At 41.0% G+C, this 15044-nt stretch overlaps 1 protein-coding gene and 2 long non-coding RNA genes across 4 annotated transcripts; 1 reads left to right on the top strand and 2 right to left on the bottom strand.

The window, feature by feature from the left end:
* The first annotated feature begins 3632 nt into the window (after positions 1–3632).
* Positions 3633–9609, top strand: npas4a (neuronal PAS domain protein 4a). The gene is made up of 8 exons (XM_039665663.2): positions 3633–4150; positions 4561–4718; positions 4864–4966; positions 5051–5357; positions 5479–5588; positions 5817–5952; positions 6043–7802; positions 7913–9609. Exons 1-8 carry the CDS (start codon positions 3976–3978, stop codon positions 7939–7941), a joined length of 2778 nt encoding a protein of 925 aa, XP_039521597.2. The 5' UTR covers positions 3633–3975; the 3' UTR covers positions 7942–9609.
* Positions 5008–5914, bottom strand: LOC148977550 (uncharacterized). Its single transcript, XR_016169674.1, has 2 exons — positions 5793–5914; positions 5008–5600 (listed from the first exon to the last, which is right to left on the bottom strand). It is a non-coding gene; the product is annotated as an uncharacterized LOC148977550 (long non-coding RNA).
* Positions 9610–10626: 1017 nt separating the features above from the next.
* LOC120474992 (uncharacterized) lies at positions 10627–13742 on the bottom strand. Of its 2 annotated transcripts, XR_016169793.1 has the most exons (4): positions 13527–13742; positions 12587–12642; positions 10968–11169; positions 10627–10764 (listed from the first exon to the last, which is right to left on the bottom strand). It is a non-coding gene; the product is annotated as an uncharacterized LOC120474992 (long non-coding RNA). The 2 variants fall into 2 exon arrangements; XR_005621873.2 differs by having other exon boundaries at positions 10627–11169.
* Between the last annotated feature and the right edge of the window lie 1302 nt (positions 13743–15044).

The raw sequence follows: 15044 nt of genomic DNA, 5'->3' as shown, positions 1-15044 counted from the left end.
TAAACAGCAGTGCAGAGAGAAAGAATCTTGAGATAGAGGACAGACGTACTTCAACTGCACAAGAGGCCAATGACATTTTGTTTCTCATTAGAGCATTTTTTCCCCCTGAACTCTGTTCTTTAGCGCATTTTGATTGAACTCAAAACTCTTTGATGGAAAAGCGGGACTAAACTTGCTAAGATGACTTTATAATTACCTCACCTGCATGGGCCCAATATAATGCATGCATTTTAATGCATGACAAGATGGGTTATGTAAATTTCCAACAAATTGCATTATTTTTTACCTTAATTTTTCACCCTTTTTTCCAAGTTTTGAAATGAATTAAAAAGTAACCATTTATATGTTGGGTTGAAAAGAATATTCATTGTTATTTTTGTCCACTCTGTAAAAATCATAGGAGGCTTCAAGTAGGCACAGTCAACTCAGTCATGTCTGGGCACAGGCATAATGACCTCTTCCTGTTCCCTGGGATATTGCTAACAGTGGGATACTGTATCATGCTGGCCATTATCCATTTACTCACATCCGGCAGGCAAACACTGAACTACATTCTGCATTTAAAAGTTCACAAAACCCTGATAGCAACAGAACAAGCATGACAAAAAATTCCTTTGAAAAGGCCTAATATAGATTTTTTCCTCACCTTTAACATAGCTTTCCTTGATTTTGTGTGAATGATTCAGAATTTTGAAGGAAATGCATTATACTTTTGAGCAATTCTCCTCAGTAAGGTCCATAAAGAAAGCAGAAGGATTATTAAACTGTATGCACTACAACCTCACAACAGGTGACCACCCATCTTCCTTATAAGAATTTACACTCTTGGACTGCATTCAGTTGAACATAAATTGGTGATGAAGGCTGAACACTGCATGGTGTTCTATGTAGTAGGCTACTCATTGTCCCTCTTTTGAAGATGCTGAAGAACAGAGGCTATTCATACAAGCTATCTTCAGTAAGCCTGGCATGCTTCAATGTTTCTGAATCACTCTGTGGGCTGGCTGAACAGAAAAACCTGCCAACTTTTTTTTAAGAGGTGAAATTTGTTAAAGGGTGACCACTGCCAGGGTTTTATCACGGATGGTGCTCTGAAGGATGGATAGGGATCGGGTTGATCTATCTTCAGCATTAGCTATAATGCATGATTCTACCACTGAATTTGAGAGCATCTTAATTAGTCTTAGCAAGAACAATATGCATAAGGAACTAAATAAAAACAAACTCAGGGCCTACCAAACAAGACATTGATTTGGTTAATGATCCTTTTGTATAGCAAGACTCTCTGGATTATTTTGCTATCCATGTATCCTCCTGCTAATAAACACATGTGCACAAGTGATTGTTTTTAGCTATACAATTTCTGTATTAAATGTGATCCGTGCTTATTGAAAACTTATCTTATGCTGATAAGAATTTCTTAAACCAATGTAAACCGGTTGGCTCTCATCTTGCTCAAGCTGGTCTGTTTAAAATGTAATTTTGGCTGGGAGAATAGCCGAAACCAACTAAAACAGAAATCAGATTCTCGCATGAATCTTCTTCGACCCTCAAATACTCAAAAACAAATATCTTATTTTGGCCACAAAACACAAATGTCTTATTAAAAAGACTAAATGTGTCGCCGAGGACGAGTGCGTTTGTCAGTCACTATCCAAAGGCTATTTTTAGAAAAAGTGAAACGGTCAGCTCACGCACGCAACAGGTTTCAGAGATGTGCGCGTGCCCCTGAGAAGGACTGCTAAAAGAGTCATATTCATATAATAGCTTTGTATTGATAATTGAATAGATATTCCTATCCACATGTATATTTTTTAATGATTTCGATTCGGTCATTTATCGTGAATGAAAATGAAACGTGCTATGATTTATTGCATCGTTGAACCTCGCCAAGCCACATAGCCTAACATTGTAACTTTCCTAAAAGCACTGGAGTTTCTGCATGTTGCTAAAAATAGCTCACCTTCAGTGAACATGCTACCGCTACCTCGCTTCCTCTTCTGAAAACGAATGGCAGAATCGCAGCGAGCGCACGAGACTTTTGTCTATGACACTCGTCTTGTCCACATTACGAATGGAACAAATTGTCCAAAGAGGATGCAAATAAGCGTCAGTTGAGCATGTGATATAAACGAGCCATTGTTTGACAGGTGTTGAAGTTAATTAGTGGAGACCGGGGAGTTGTGCATTACAGTGTTTCACCACCACACTGAGGTGCAGAACTTGAAAGTGATATTTTAAACGTGGTTTAGCCTATAATATGATTTGTGATCATAATTGACAGAAAATATGATAGTGTAGCCTATGACAACTGAGAGAGCGATTGGGAGTCGTTATGCATGTCTATTTGCTTCAAATTTGATTTTAAAAAGCACGTTTACCATGTTAACTTAAAATGTTTAAAATAAAGAGGGATATTTAACAAGTAGGCTACATTTGATTACAACAATGTGCTATGTCTAGACTGTACTAATAATTTTCAAAGGAAACAAATATGGGAATATCATTTGAGAAAGAGCACACATTTATACACTTTTTTTCTGAGAAATAAGAACCACACAATCTATTTAGTCAGATGGATAAACTTGATGTCCATTTAATTCTTTAAACTTACTGTCTCGTCGGGAGCATCTCAAGTTCATAATGAAGCAACCAATTTTGTGTCCCCTATTACTGAGTCTGTGACTGCATATTGCGCTGATAGATTCTGAGTGAGCTATTGGCTCTTCTCCACAATGTCGCCTTACGCACACAAACTCATAAGACATAACTCAATACAGCTGCTGTCCTTGAATGATTGCCCCATGTTTCCCTTATAAGGACAGAGAGAAAGCATTTATGTAACAATAAAGCAGATATTACAGTGTTCTCGTTTACACCGTCTGGTTTACTGGGGCAAATGCACTGCTGGATTTAAAGCCATCACAAGCACTGCAGTGTCCCGCATGCTGCCATGCAGAGCTACTATAATCTGCCATTTTTAAAATAGAAATCTTTTTAAGGGTTCATTCTGTGGTCACGGAGCTGGTAAAATGTGGAAAACGATGCAAATTATGGCTAACGCAGTGAGACATGACAGCAAAAATGTCAGGGAATGTATTCGTGCTTCCATGTAAACCCTTTCTGCATCCATGAACATGGAGTGCAAGACACTGTAATACAATATATGAAACAGCTTCTGAATCATATCTGAATTCGGTCAGTTGGAGGCAATCACCAAGAGAATTTGGGCAGAGTAGTCTCGTTCGTATGCAGCTCAGAAACAACCCCCCCCCCCCTTCCTCTACACACGTCTTTACACTGGAGTGCGGTGACTCCGTCTACGTTTCACTCTCTGTCTCCGCCCACTGCTCGGTTTTGTCCAAATCGGGCTTTTTGCGTCGCCGGAGCTCCCGATTTCAAGCCAACGTCATCAATGGAAAGAGGGATGCTGACGTCGGAGCAGAGTCAGAGCGCAAGGGTTGGGAGGGGTGAGATGAGTGAGTTTCAGCATTACTTACACTGATATGAGACCTATAAATCCCCCCTTCCCCCCTTTACTCCATCCCCCCCTCCCCTTGCGCTCTTTTTTTACGTCGGTGTTGGCGCGTTGGGAGCCCCCCTACACCGGTGGAGTCCCAGCCTATATAAGTTACTGGCTTGCAATGTTACTCCACCAGATTTACGGACTCCTGATATCTGGGCAAGATACGGCTTCAGCAGCAGCCGACTGACTCAATCTCCGACCCGGAGGAAAGATCCATCTATCCTCCGGTCCGCAACCTGAGCCAGGCACTGTGGCGGAACCGCAGGGGGAAACCCGGGAGAGGCCGATGAAAGGAGAAGAGCAGCCGTACTCTGGACATGTGCTGAGATGACACACCTGTGAACACGCCTGAACTCTTTTGGGAAAGAGCATCATACTTTTCTCAACTTGCACCATAGACAACACTTTCAGCGAACCTCAGAAACAGTCCTCTTCCGTTAGTAACCACAATGTATCGGTCCACAAAAGGAGCTTCTAAAGCCCGAAGGGACCAAATAAACGCGGAGATTAGGAACCTGAAGGACTTGTTGCCCATCTCCGATGCGGACAAGTCTCGCCTGTCCTATCTTCACATCATGTCGCTGGCTTGCATGTACACGAGAAAGTCTGTCTTCTTCAGCCAAGGTAAATATCGTTTGTTTTCTAATATAGTCGAATAAAAGACTGCAATGAAATTAGAATAAAAGCATTAAATTAGAAGAAGCTTTTTTAAATTTAAGTTTGTGTTGAGACTTTGCTGTATATTACTTTTATTGCCGCGAGTTGACGCAACAGGTGCATCTTACATTTATTTTCTTTATATCTGAGCTGCTTATCTGTTTGATAGTATGGATTAACAAATAGCTTTAAAGATACAAAAGAACATGTAGTGAAGACAGCGCTTTAGAACGCAAATTTTCTCCATGGTACTGAAACATAAACGCTGTCCATGGTGCTGAAATGAAGTAGCGCTAACTAACTTTTCTTTCATACTAGACGTTTTATATATGGATGAAGTTTGATAGTTTATTCAGACTTGAAATTACTTCTTTCAGATACAGCTATCAGTGCTGAAGCAACCACGGGATTCCTCTCATTTCATGAACTGAATGAGTTGGTTCAAGTTATGCCAGGTTTTCTAATGCTATTGACTGGTGAAGGAAAGTTACTGTACCTGTCAGACAGCGTCTCAGAGCACCTTGGACACTCAATGGTGAGTAAAGCAGACAGAACAGTTATTCTCATTAAATATTTATAGCCTTTCACTCCCTTTCATCTCATGTTATTTCAGTCTATTTACAAGCAAAATGAATCAAAGAAGACATTCACCTACTGTATATTCTCTTTTGAATATTTAGGTAGATTTGGTCGCTCAAGGGGACAGTGTGTATGACATAATAGATACTGCAGACCACTTTATTATGAGGAGTAACCTGGTGCCCCCAACTTCACCTGACACAGGTAAGATCTTTAAAATTTGACACACATATAGATAATACATGTCAGATATGCAAGTAGTCTTTATTTTATGCCTTTCCTCCTTAGATCGGCTGTTCCGCTGCAGATTCAACACCTCCAAATCAGTGCGTAGGCAGAGTGCAGGCAATAAGCTTGTTTTAATCCGAGCCCACTGCCTGTCAGAAACTCCAGATGAGTCTTCCCCAGGATCTTATTGGACTTCCAACCCAGTGTGGGTATGTTTCTGTGCTCCTCTGGAGCCTCACACTTCCCAAGGGGGGATTGCCCTGGACAGAGAACAATCTTCAGCTCCAACACCAGAGAGCAACTTCTTCCTGCCATGTTTCCGTTCTCAGCATAGCCGTGACATGAGACTTCAGGAAGCACAAGACAGGTGAGGTTAAATGACTAGTAATTTTGTAAAAAAAAAAATTAGAAATAAAAAGTATATTTTATAATAATGTGTTTTTAAAAGATACAATTTCCCTTACCATTTATCCTTTTCCAACTTTCAGTGTGAATGTTTATTTGGGACTAAATGTGGAGATTCTGCAGTCCCAATCTTGGTACAGCTTCCTGCATCCTCAGGATCTTTCACACGCCTCAGCTCAGCACCGCAACCTATGTGAGTCTCACTCTTGAATGAATAAACAAAAGCAGCTTAATTTGCTTGGTTAGGCCTAGCATGAGCACTCTCCTACCTCACAGTTCCCTATCAACATTTGACACTCACAGCGAGCAATACACATATACAGGGAAAAAGGATTTCTGACCACCCACTAAGACATGGCATTAAATCTCACAAGGAGTTGAATATGTTTTGACTTACCCATCTTTTCTTTTCACCACACAGTGAGAGAGGGAGGAGAGGGCAGAGCTGAGATGGTGGTTCGTGTAGAGATTGCAGATCACTCATGGGTCTGGCTTTATATGGTCTTGCAGCTGGAAACTGGGGAAAACCCCATTGTCAGTAACAATTACATCATCAGGTAAGGCTCAGCCTACATCTATCAGGTCAAGTATATGATCCAAGTTGAAGTAGGAATATCACTAATATCACTTTTTTTTCTTTGCCACAGTGAGACAGAGGCTTGGTCAATCAGGGAGCAGCTGAGCTCTGAACAGACCCAGCTCTCCTTGGTGCTGGGTTCAAGTACTTCCCAACAAGAAAGCCTAAGCTTACAGAGTCCAGAAACTCTCTCAAGCCCTGATCAAGTGTTCACACCAGGAAGTAGTGGCCTCTCTGGGCAGTCATTTGACTTCAGCACAGCCGCATGCAGTGCAGGATCTACTGAGGAACAAGGTGGCAGCTCCTCAATGGAGCCTGTACAACTGGAGAGCGGCCCACGTTCCAGTCTCTCCTCTATGGAAGAAGAGAGCTTCTTCCAGCATGAGCCAAGTGAACCTGTGGCCAGTCCATCTTCTGCATCATCTCCCATTCCAGTCACGGTTGCAACAGTGTCTGACTTGGACTTCCTCACTCAGAATATTCTGCTACCACCGGCATTCCAGATAGATCCTCCTCTTCCAGCCTTGCCCCTTCCTCTTCCACCTGTACCAACCTCCCAGACTGAACAGACCAAGGAGTTTGTGTGCACACCCCCATACACACCTCAAATAGGTGGAAGCAATTTTCCCTTCGAGGAGCCTCATTTCAGCTTCGATCCTACCGGTGCCACCTCACCATCTCCTCTTGCTCCAACTGCAACGGTAACAACAACGACGGCTCCATCTCTATCTGAGCAATCCAACCCACAAGGCAGCACACCACCTCCAACGACAACACTCTCGTCTCTTTTGCCACTCACTATAACATCTCCAACCACAGATATCCTCTTCCCAGTGGAGCCTTGCGCTGGGTCGCTCTATGAAAAACTCCCTCCTACTCCTGACAGTCCAGGTGATGGTGACTGCACAGTCATGACTTTACCAGAAGTCCGTGGTCCACTGTATGTTGACGTTCCCCATGGGCCACTCCCTTACCCACCAGAAGGTCTCCTCACACCTGAAGCCTCACCTGGAAAACAGCCCAGCCTGCCCTTCTTCTCCTCACTGCGTGAGAGAGAAAAAGAGAGAACGGAGATCTCGCTTTTAGCCCAGCACATCAGCACGCTAGCAGAGGGCTTCTACTTAGATCCATTCCTGGCCAAGTTGGTTCCTTCCACCATTTCTGAACGCTCTCAGTCTCCGTCTCTGAATTCTGCAGGACTTGATACAGTCCCACTGTTGGGTGAATTCTACACACTCAAGTCCTGGAAAGGCCTGGACATGCCCATCTTCTCTGATGATGAGTCTCTGTTTGAAGAGAGTATATTAGAGACCCTTCTCCAGGACCTCACATCCTCCCCTCCCCTCTCACCGACTCACTCTTACTCCTCTCACTCCAGCTCCCCCTCTTCTCCTGAGTGCTGGTGCCCACCCTTGCACTTTGACGGGACCTCTGCTGTGAGTGCCAGTCACTTCTGTAGCGTCCAATCGGCGCACTGTAACAATGAGGCCGGGCGAGGGGCTATGATGTCGCCAGTCAATGCAGACAACATGGCAGATGGGAAGGCGGCAGGCGAAGTTGCGATGGAGACAGAGGTAGCATCATCGCCTCTATTCATGGGCATACCAACATCTCCACCACTGCAGCTGACCGCCTCCCCCGCTTCGGTGCCTGTCTCGTCGCCTGTCAGCCCTGCGCCGCCCGGCCTGCCCTGCGCCCAGTCCCTCCTCGAGGAGCTGGCCGCCCTGGAACCCATATTTGGGGCAGGTGCCTCGATCGCCCCCGGCCTGGGGCAACAACCTGAGTTGTATCAACTCCAATGTCATGCACCGCAACAGTGCTTCCGCAAAGGTGAGTTTTTCTTTTTGCTGATCACTCTGCTGTGTCGCCACTTTTGCCAAACCGACATATTATTATTGTTAATAACATTGTGTCCCCTGTTCCTTCTTTTTGTCTTACAGATGGGAGTGGAAGTGATCCTCCGTTCTAAAATAAGTCTGTGACTTACTTCATTAAGTATGGCATATTGTCATATTTCATGGAGCTACTTTTGCTGAAAAGTGAATATTAATTAATTGTATAAATATATACATAATGTATATAATGCCAAAAAAAGACTTGAACTTCCTGAAATCCAATGAGAGTAAACAGTCATGTTCACAATTGTTCTTCTAATTATCCATTCATTTATGTTAATAATAGTGCAACCCTTTGGTAGCAATGCAATATTCTAGTCAGTATTAACAAGTCCTAAGAGGACTAAGAAATCAGTTTATGTCTTTCTGCTATAATGTAACATGAGCTTATATGAGTGAGAGTTACAGCTCTGACTATGTAAGTGTAAACCAACTTACAGACTTGCATTTGTATTCACTTGTAGTGAAAACTCAGTTGTGAACTTTGAGGACATGAAAAAAAGATTCTTTAACATTCCATTGAGAAACAACAGATAGCTTATATAGCTCAATGCTTGTCATCAATAGCATCACACATACACAAAGTCCAATGTGTGGAAACTATTCACATTATAGATCAACATTTGGTCATTTCAAAAAGTGAACAGTTCGTAAAAGTAATAATATATCAGCATGTTTACCACAGCTGATTGACTTTCCAGTCTAATCTTTCAGCTCAGTAACTAATGGTAATATAAATGACAGAATTCAGACTACATTGGGCTTTGAGTTTGTGGTGAATGCAATTCTTGGACATATCATTTCACACGTGTTTCAATGTGATGTACAAATGTGAACAAATTCCATTTTGTGTGCAAGACAAGTCAAGTTTTCACATTGTTCTCCTACTGGCCGGTGGACAAAAGCTGCAGCGGAAGCCGCCAGGGAGAGGGAGAAAATATTGTGCATGGCTTTGCATGCACGGACATTACTGGACTTATTTCTAGCTATTACTGAGTGAAGGAGTAACGAATCCATTCGGCCGTCTACTCTGATGGGCATGGCTAGAAGGAATTGCACTGGACTTTTGCAGCATCAATATTTGTAATGCTTGCAATCTGCAGAAGCTCTTGTGTGCCTGGCACATCAAGAGGTTGCAGACCTAAGAGAAAAAGCACCTTTATAATGAATACCACAGTGACATCGTAACTTTGCTGTCTGCGGTGTGAAGTGGTGACAATGACTGTGTGAATGATTGATTCTTCTTTTTTGAGAGGGGTTATAAAAACGAAGCAAAGTTTTGTTTTAAAAAATGAGCAGGAAAATAGGGATGACGTTCTATTTCTATTCAGTTACTAATCGACACGGGTTGAGAATGGTTCTATTCCCATGGTGTCGACATGCTAACGTAGAGTTGTCTACGGTCAAGTAAAGGATTGATTCCTATGTTCTAGCTATTTACATGCTACGTTTAAAAATAAAAAAAAGTATTTTATTGTATGTATGCTGATTTACTGAATGCTTGGTGCACGTGCCTCTAGATAGGCATGATGCGGAACGGTTAAAGATTGTAATCATTTGTACATTTGTACAAACAACAGTCTGTACATATCAGAGACATTTGTATCATATGATATGAAAACATACTTGACATTTGCTATTTATGAAGAATGGACATTGTGGATCAGTGTTCTTTTGTGTCGCTGATAAGTGTATTTGGTTGTCAAAACAGAGGCATTTATATTAAAGTGCACTTAAAAGTACTCATGTGTCAGTTTCTAGTTCCTCCTTTCCTTCTCTTTTGCTAACCACTGTCCTTTCCTCGCTCCCATTCCTCCATCATTCTTGTCCCTGTATCTCTTCTTTTTAGAGCGCTCTCCTCACTCTTTCCCTGGAGTGCAGACTGCTCAGCAACACCACTGACGCACGCTCGCAATGAGACGCTATCTGACTCAGACTGACGTAAGCACTTGACACAGAGGCACTCACAGAGACCGCCAGCGCCAGCTTTGACGCACTCACGTACTGAATGCTACACGCACGTTGCCCCCCCCCCCCCCCCACCTCTCTCTCTCTCTCTCTCTCTCTCTCTCTCTCTCTCTCTCTTTCTCTCAGCCCACACTCAATGTACCTGCTATTTCGACGTCACATGACGGCGTTATCAGACGCCATATTTGGGCTTTCCTGCTCAGGGGCACCAATTTTAGTTTCCTCCTCTTCCCTTTCCTCACAGCATCCTTCCCAATAAGGAGAGAGAGAGAAAGAGAGAGAGAGAGAGCGGAGAGCTGTGTTGCTATGCTAATGAATTTAACGTACCCAGTCAGCCAATTAAAGCAACCGATGTTAAGTCACCAAAAGCTGTGATTCAAAGCCTCCTCCCAATTCTAGATCTTTTATGTAAAGCACAATCTCCTCTAACTCCTTTCTTTTTCTCCTTCTTACCTTCTATTTTTAGGCACAATGCACCTTGGGGAGCTTAGAAATAATCAAGCATCATAAGTATAGTAACCATCTGCCATAAAAGAGTAGAACCAAGCTGTGCGTCAGCATGGGAACATTTTGTTCCAACCTCTCATCGCTTCTCCATTGCAGCTTATTGAGAAAAAACAGTGTCACAGAAACCCAGATTGGCTCTCTTACACCATCTGGTGTCAAATAAAATGCATCTCTGTAGTAATCCTAAAAATGTATCATTGAAAACTACAGTTAGGATGCATTGATGGATAGAGCTTGACCAACTTAAGCTTGTATGACTGGTACATAGTTTGTTGCAGGTCCAAGAAAGTTTACCAGCTTGCACCAGCTGGGAAAAAGCAAAAAAAAAAAATTATGAATAAAAATTTTAATTGGTTACCTAGAAAATATAACTTCTTCATTCTGGGGTTTCTGGGTTGGCGGTCACTGAGTCCAAAGCACTCCTGTAGAAAAAATATGGATTAGAAAGCATTTAAGAGTCTGACGGTTTATATATATATCACACAGAAAAAATTACATACTATCAGTGCTGTTAAGAGATTAGCAAGGATACATATAATAAATCATGAAAGGATTAAAACGGATTCCCCCTTGTGGAAACATACAAATACACACACATTAGAAAGTGGAAGCCTGGGGCCTATACCATGAGTGCCTCTCATTCTCCTTCTCTCACTTCCTTTCCTTGCGTCTCAGCTCCATCCCCTTATAGGGTGCAAGGGAAAGAAACACCTGTGTATCCTTGCTCATGACTCCTTCCTCACTCCACATTCCTCGCCTCTTCACGGTGCAAATAGAGAATTGATATGCCCTTCAAGATGGAGTTTTATCGGTTTCCGGGTCACTGGCTAAAGGACGTAGGAGTGAGGAAACAAGGACACATCAATTTGTGTATTGAGAAGCACCCAAGAAGCTAGTTAAGTTTGGATAAGCCTAGTCAGGTATGTTTCAGTTTAGCTTGTGCCAACCCTGTATATTTTAGGCACAATGAAAATGGCTTGGCTTTTCATCACCACAATAACTTGCACTCCATGACAAACTTGTTTCAGGGCAGGTTATGTTCTAGGTAAGAGATCTCAAACTGAAATTACACTTGATGCGAGACTACACAAACTACAAAAAAAGAGATGTTTAAAGATAAAATTGTCTGTCTTTTAGCGATGACTATTCATAATAATTATTTTGTGTGATTTGGATATTAATAATGTAAATAAACCCTTAATCCATAATACATGGATTATATTTTTTTAATATATATGTCATGATACCAACAAAGTCTGATCGGATTGGTTTGAGTTTGTCAACTTGAAGCTAATCCTGTAACACTGAGTTCATTCAACTAAACTACCTCATGTTTTTACCTTTGATTTGTTTGATTAAAACATTCTTCTAAATATCTTATTTTGTGTTCAACAGAGCAAAGAAACTCATACAGGTTTGAAACAACATGAGGTGAGTAAAGTTTTTTATTTTTTATTTATTTATTCTTCTTCTTTTTTTTACAGACCAGACAGATATTCTACCTGGTTAGACCACTCAAAAATTAGACCACTCTAAACGCATTGGCGAGAGACTTCATTTCAAGTGTATATTTGGATTTGGACTGTGACATCGACGTCACATGAAAACATGAATTAGAGCACGCCGTTCGCGAGGTGGGATGTTTTTTATTTATTAAACAGATATGTAGCACACTCCATTTTGTCTCTTTAAAAGCAAAATCATTTATGCATTCGTTATGCAGAAAGAGACTTTTGAAGTTGGCAGAAACAGCCGACAAAGGTTAGTTCACATCAAAGTAAAGCCACTCACTGGGACTCGAAGACGATCAGTCAGAAGCCAAGATCAGAAGAGAAGCGTCTGAGAAATTTGCCTCAGACTTTAGACAAAAGCATCTAGTTACGCATGGCGTGGTTATAAATTATACGCACAAAGGCCAAGACACAGATCTGACTGGTTTCTCGGGCATAACAGTAATATGCGGATCGCACTCTCCAGGATGTAGTGTATAGGGAGTTGCTCACCAAAGGATGATCACCCGAGTCTGTGAGCAACCTGCAACAGTCTTTAAACATGCAGTGCCATCGTGTGGACATTCAAAGAGCCATGTGAATTAAATCACAATTTTAGATTATTTTTTTGCCTTTTCAATAAAATTAGCGTTCAGAAGAACATTTTACAATAAAGATCCATTTATTAACACACATTGACTAACAGTGAAACATACATATAAAGAATGTAGCTATTAATAGTTAACATACTTACAAAGCCAAAGATGCTCAGTGATGTGCGTGGCTCTAAAAAGAAGCTGCAGTAAGCTCCTGTTGACACAAGCAAAAGAGAGAAAAAACCCCCCCATTATTTTTCATCTATGATTATTGACTAATGACTATAGGCTATGTTTTGAATATGATAAATCACAGATCTAGGATGACTGCTATTAATCATTTACACTGTCAGATCAGATCAGATTAGACATCAGATTACAGTTTTACCAATTAGGACTATTGACATGGAATTTCTGAAATAGGTTGCAAATAGGCCTAAATGGAAAAATATTCATTGCAATGAATATTTTTCCATTTAGGCCTATCTTTTAGTCTGCCTCTACATTGCTTTAAATTCGTTACTATTTTAAAATGTCATATTTCTGTCCTGTGCAGAGTGAATCCAGCATGTAACGTTAGGCCTATGTAGCCGTCACATCTCTTACATCGTGTGTCTACACTTGAGAAAGTGCCTTTGAGAAAACGCGCTAGGAGAAAAAGTAACGTTTTCTAGGAGTAAAAAGTAGGCCTAACGCTAGGAGTAAAAAGTATGTTAACGTTTTGAAGTAGGACCTGACGTTAGGTCCTACTTCAAAACACCTCACACATTTAACTGACGAGTAAAATATGCCATATGCCTAAATGAGTAAAAAGGACGGAAAACCATTGTTTGTGTAAATAATATATTGGGATTATCGACCTTACTGGAAAAGGCAGTCAGTCAATTGTGTGACATTTAAGTTAAGTTAATGCCTGAAAGCAGCGTTTTTTGAGGAAAACTAACTTCCTTCAGATTCTCCTGTTAGGAGCCTAGATTTTATTATTTACTTTATTCATACATTCCGTTATATTTAATTGATATTGGTAATTGTTTACTTTGTAAAAGTAGCGTATATAAAAGAAATTTGTCCAGTAAAAAGTAACGTTAGGCTACTTACCTCCGAAAAACTGCTGGCACAGCTAGCGTCTTGCGATGCGATCCACTCTCAGCAGAACGTCCGTTATGAGCGCGCACTCGACACGTGACGTCACACAAACCTCAGTTTACACATTCTGCTGCGGGCGAGGCCTTGCACGAGAGCAACAATTTACATTTTGTGGGGTGTGAGAAAAAGATACATTTATCACCACACGTGTGCTCTTTTACCTGGCATAAAAAAGTGGATTTAATATATATATATATATATATATATATATATATATATATATATATATATATATATATATATATATGAAGAGTTCAGATGCAAAAGCCTCTAAATGCCATTTGAAATTTTCTTCTTTAATGATGATTTTTATCAAACTTGTATATTTAAGTTCAGTAATTTCACTTAAATGGCAATGATAATTACCCATTAATTGTTATTTAAGTGAAATTACTGAACTTAAATATACAAGTTTGATAAAAATCATCATTAAAGAAGAAAATTTTAAATGGCATTTAGAGGCTTTTGCATCTGAACTCTTCATATATATATATATATATATAAATATAAATATATTATTGGAGAAAATAATAATATAAAAAATGACTCTAGTCTCTCCATAAGAACTCATTTCAAATCTTTCCATTTACATGTTTTTTAAACATCCAGCGGAGGGGAAAAATATAAAACATTATCATAAGTAGGCTAATACAAGGTTTGTACTGTACAATGTGTGTACACAATAAACAAAAGTGCAGTCATCCCATGAATTATAAGACAGATTGTATAAATTGTACAGTGCTTATATGCCCATTCATATACACTCACCGGCCACTTTATTAGGTACCCCATGCTAGTAACGGGTTGGACCCCCTTTTGCCTTCCGAACTGCCTCAATTCTTCGTGGCATAGATTCAACAAGGTGCTGGAAGCATTCCTCAGGGAGTTTGGTCCATATTGACATGATGGCATCACACAGTTGCCGCAGATTTGTCGGCTGCACATCCATGATGCGAATCTCCCGTTCCACCACATCCCAAAGATGCTCTATTGGATTGAGATCTGGTGACTGTGGAGGCCATTTGAGTACAGCGAACTCATTGTCATGTTCAAGAAACCAGTCTGAGATGATTCCAGCTTTATGACATGGCGCATTATCCTGCTGAAAGTAGCCATCAGAAGTTGGGTACATTGTGGTCATAAAGGGATGGACATGGTCAGCAACAATACTCAGGTAGGCTGTGGCGTTGCAACGATGCTCAATTGGTACCAAGGGGCCCAAAGAGTGCCAAGAAAATATTCCCCACACCATGACACCACCACCACCAGCCTGAACCGTTGATACAAGGCAGGATGGATCCATGCTTTCATGTTGTAGACGCCAAATTCTGACCCTACCATCCGAATGTCGCAGCAGAAATCGAGACTCATCAGACCAGGCAACGTTTTTCCAATCTTCTATTGTCCAATTTCGATGAGCTTGTGCAAATTGTAGCCTCAGTTTCCTGATCTTAGCTGAAAGGAGTGGCA

This window comes from Pimephales promelas, chromosome 9 (assembly GCF_988280905.1).
Source record: "Pimephales promelas chromosome 9, fPimPro1.hap1.1, whole genome shotgun sequence".
Classification (NCBI taxonomy): Eukaryota; Metazoa; Chordata; class Actinopteri; order Cypriniformes; family Leuciscidae; genus Pimephales; species Pimephales promelas.
The sequence above is the reverse complement of the archived record's forward strand: the minus strand, read 5'-3'. Positions and strand labels throughout refer to the sequence as shown.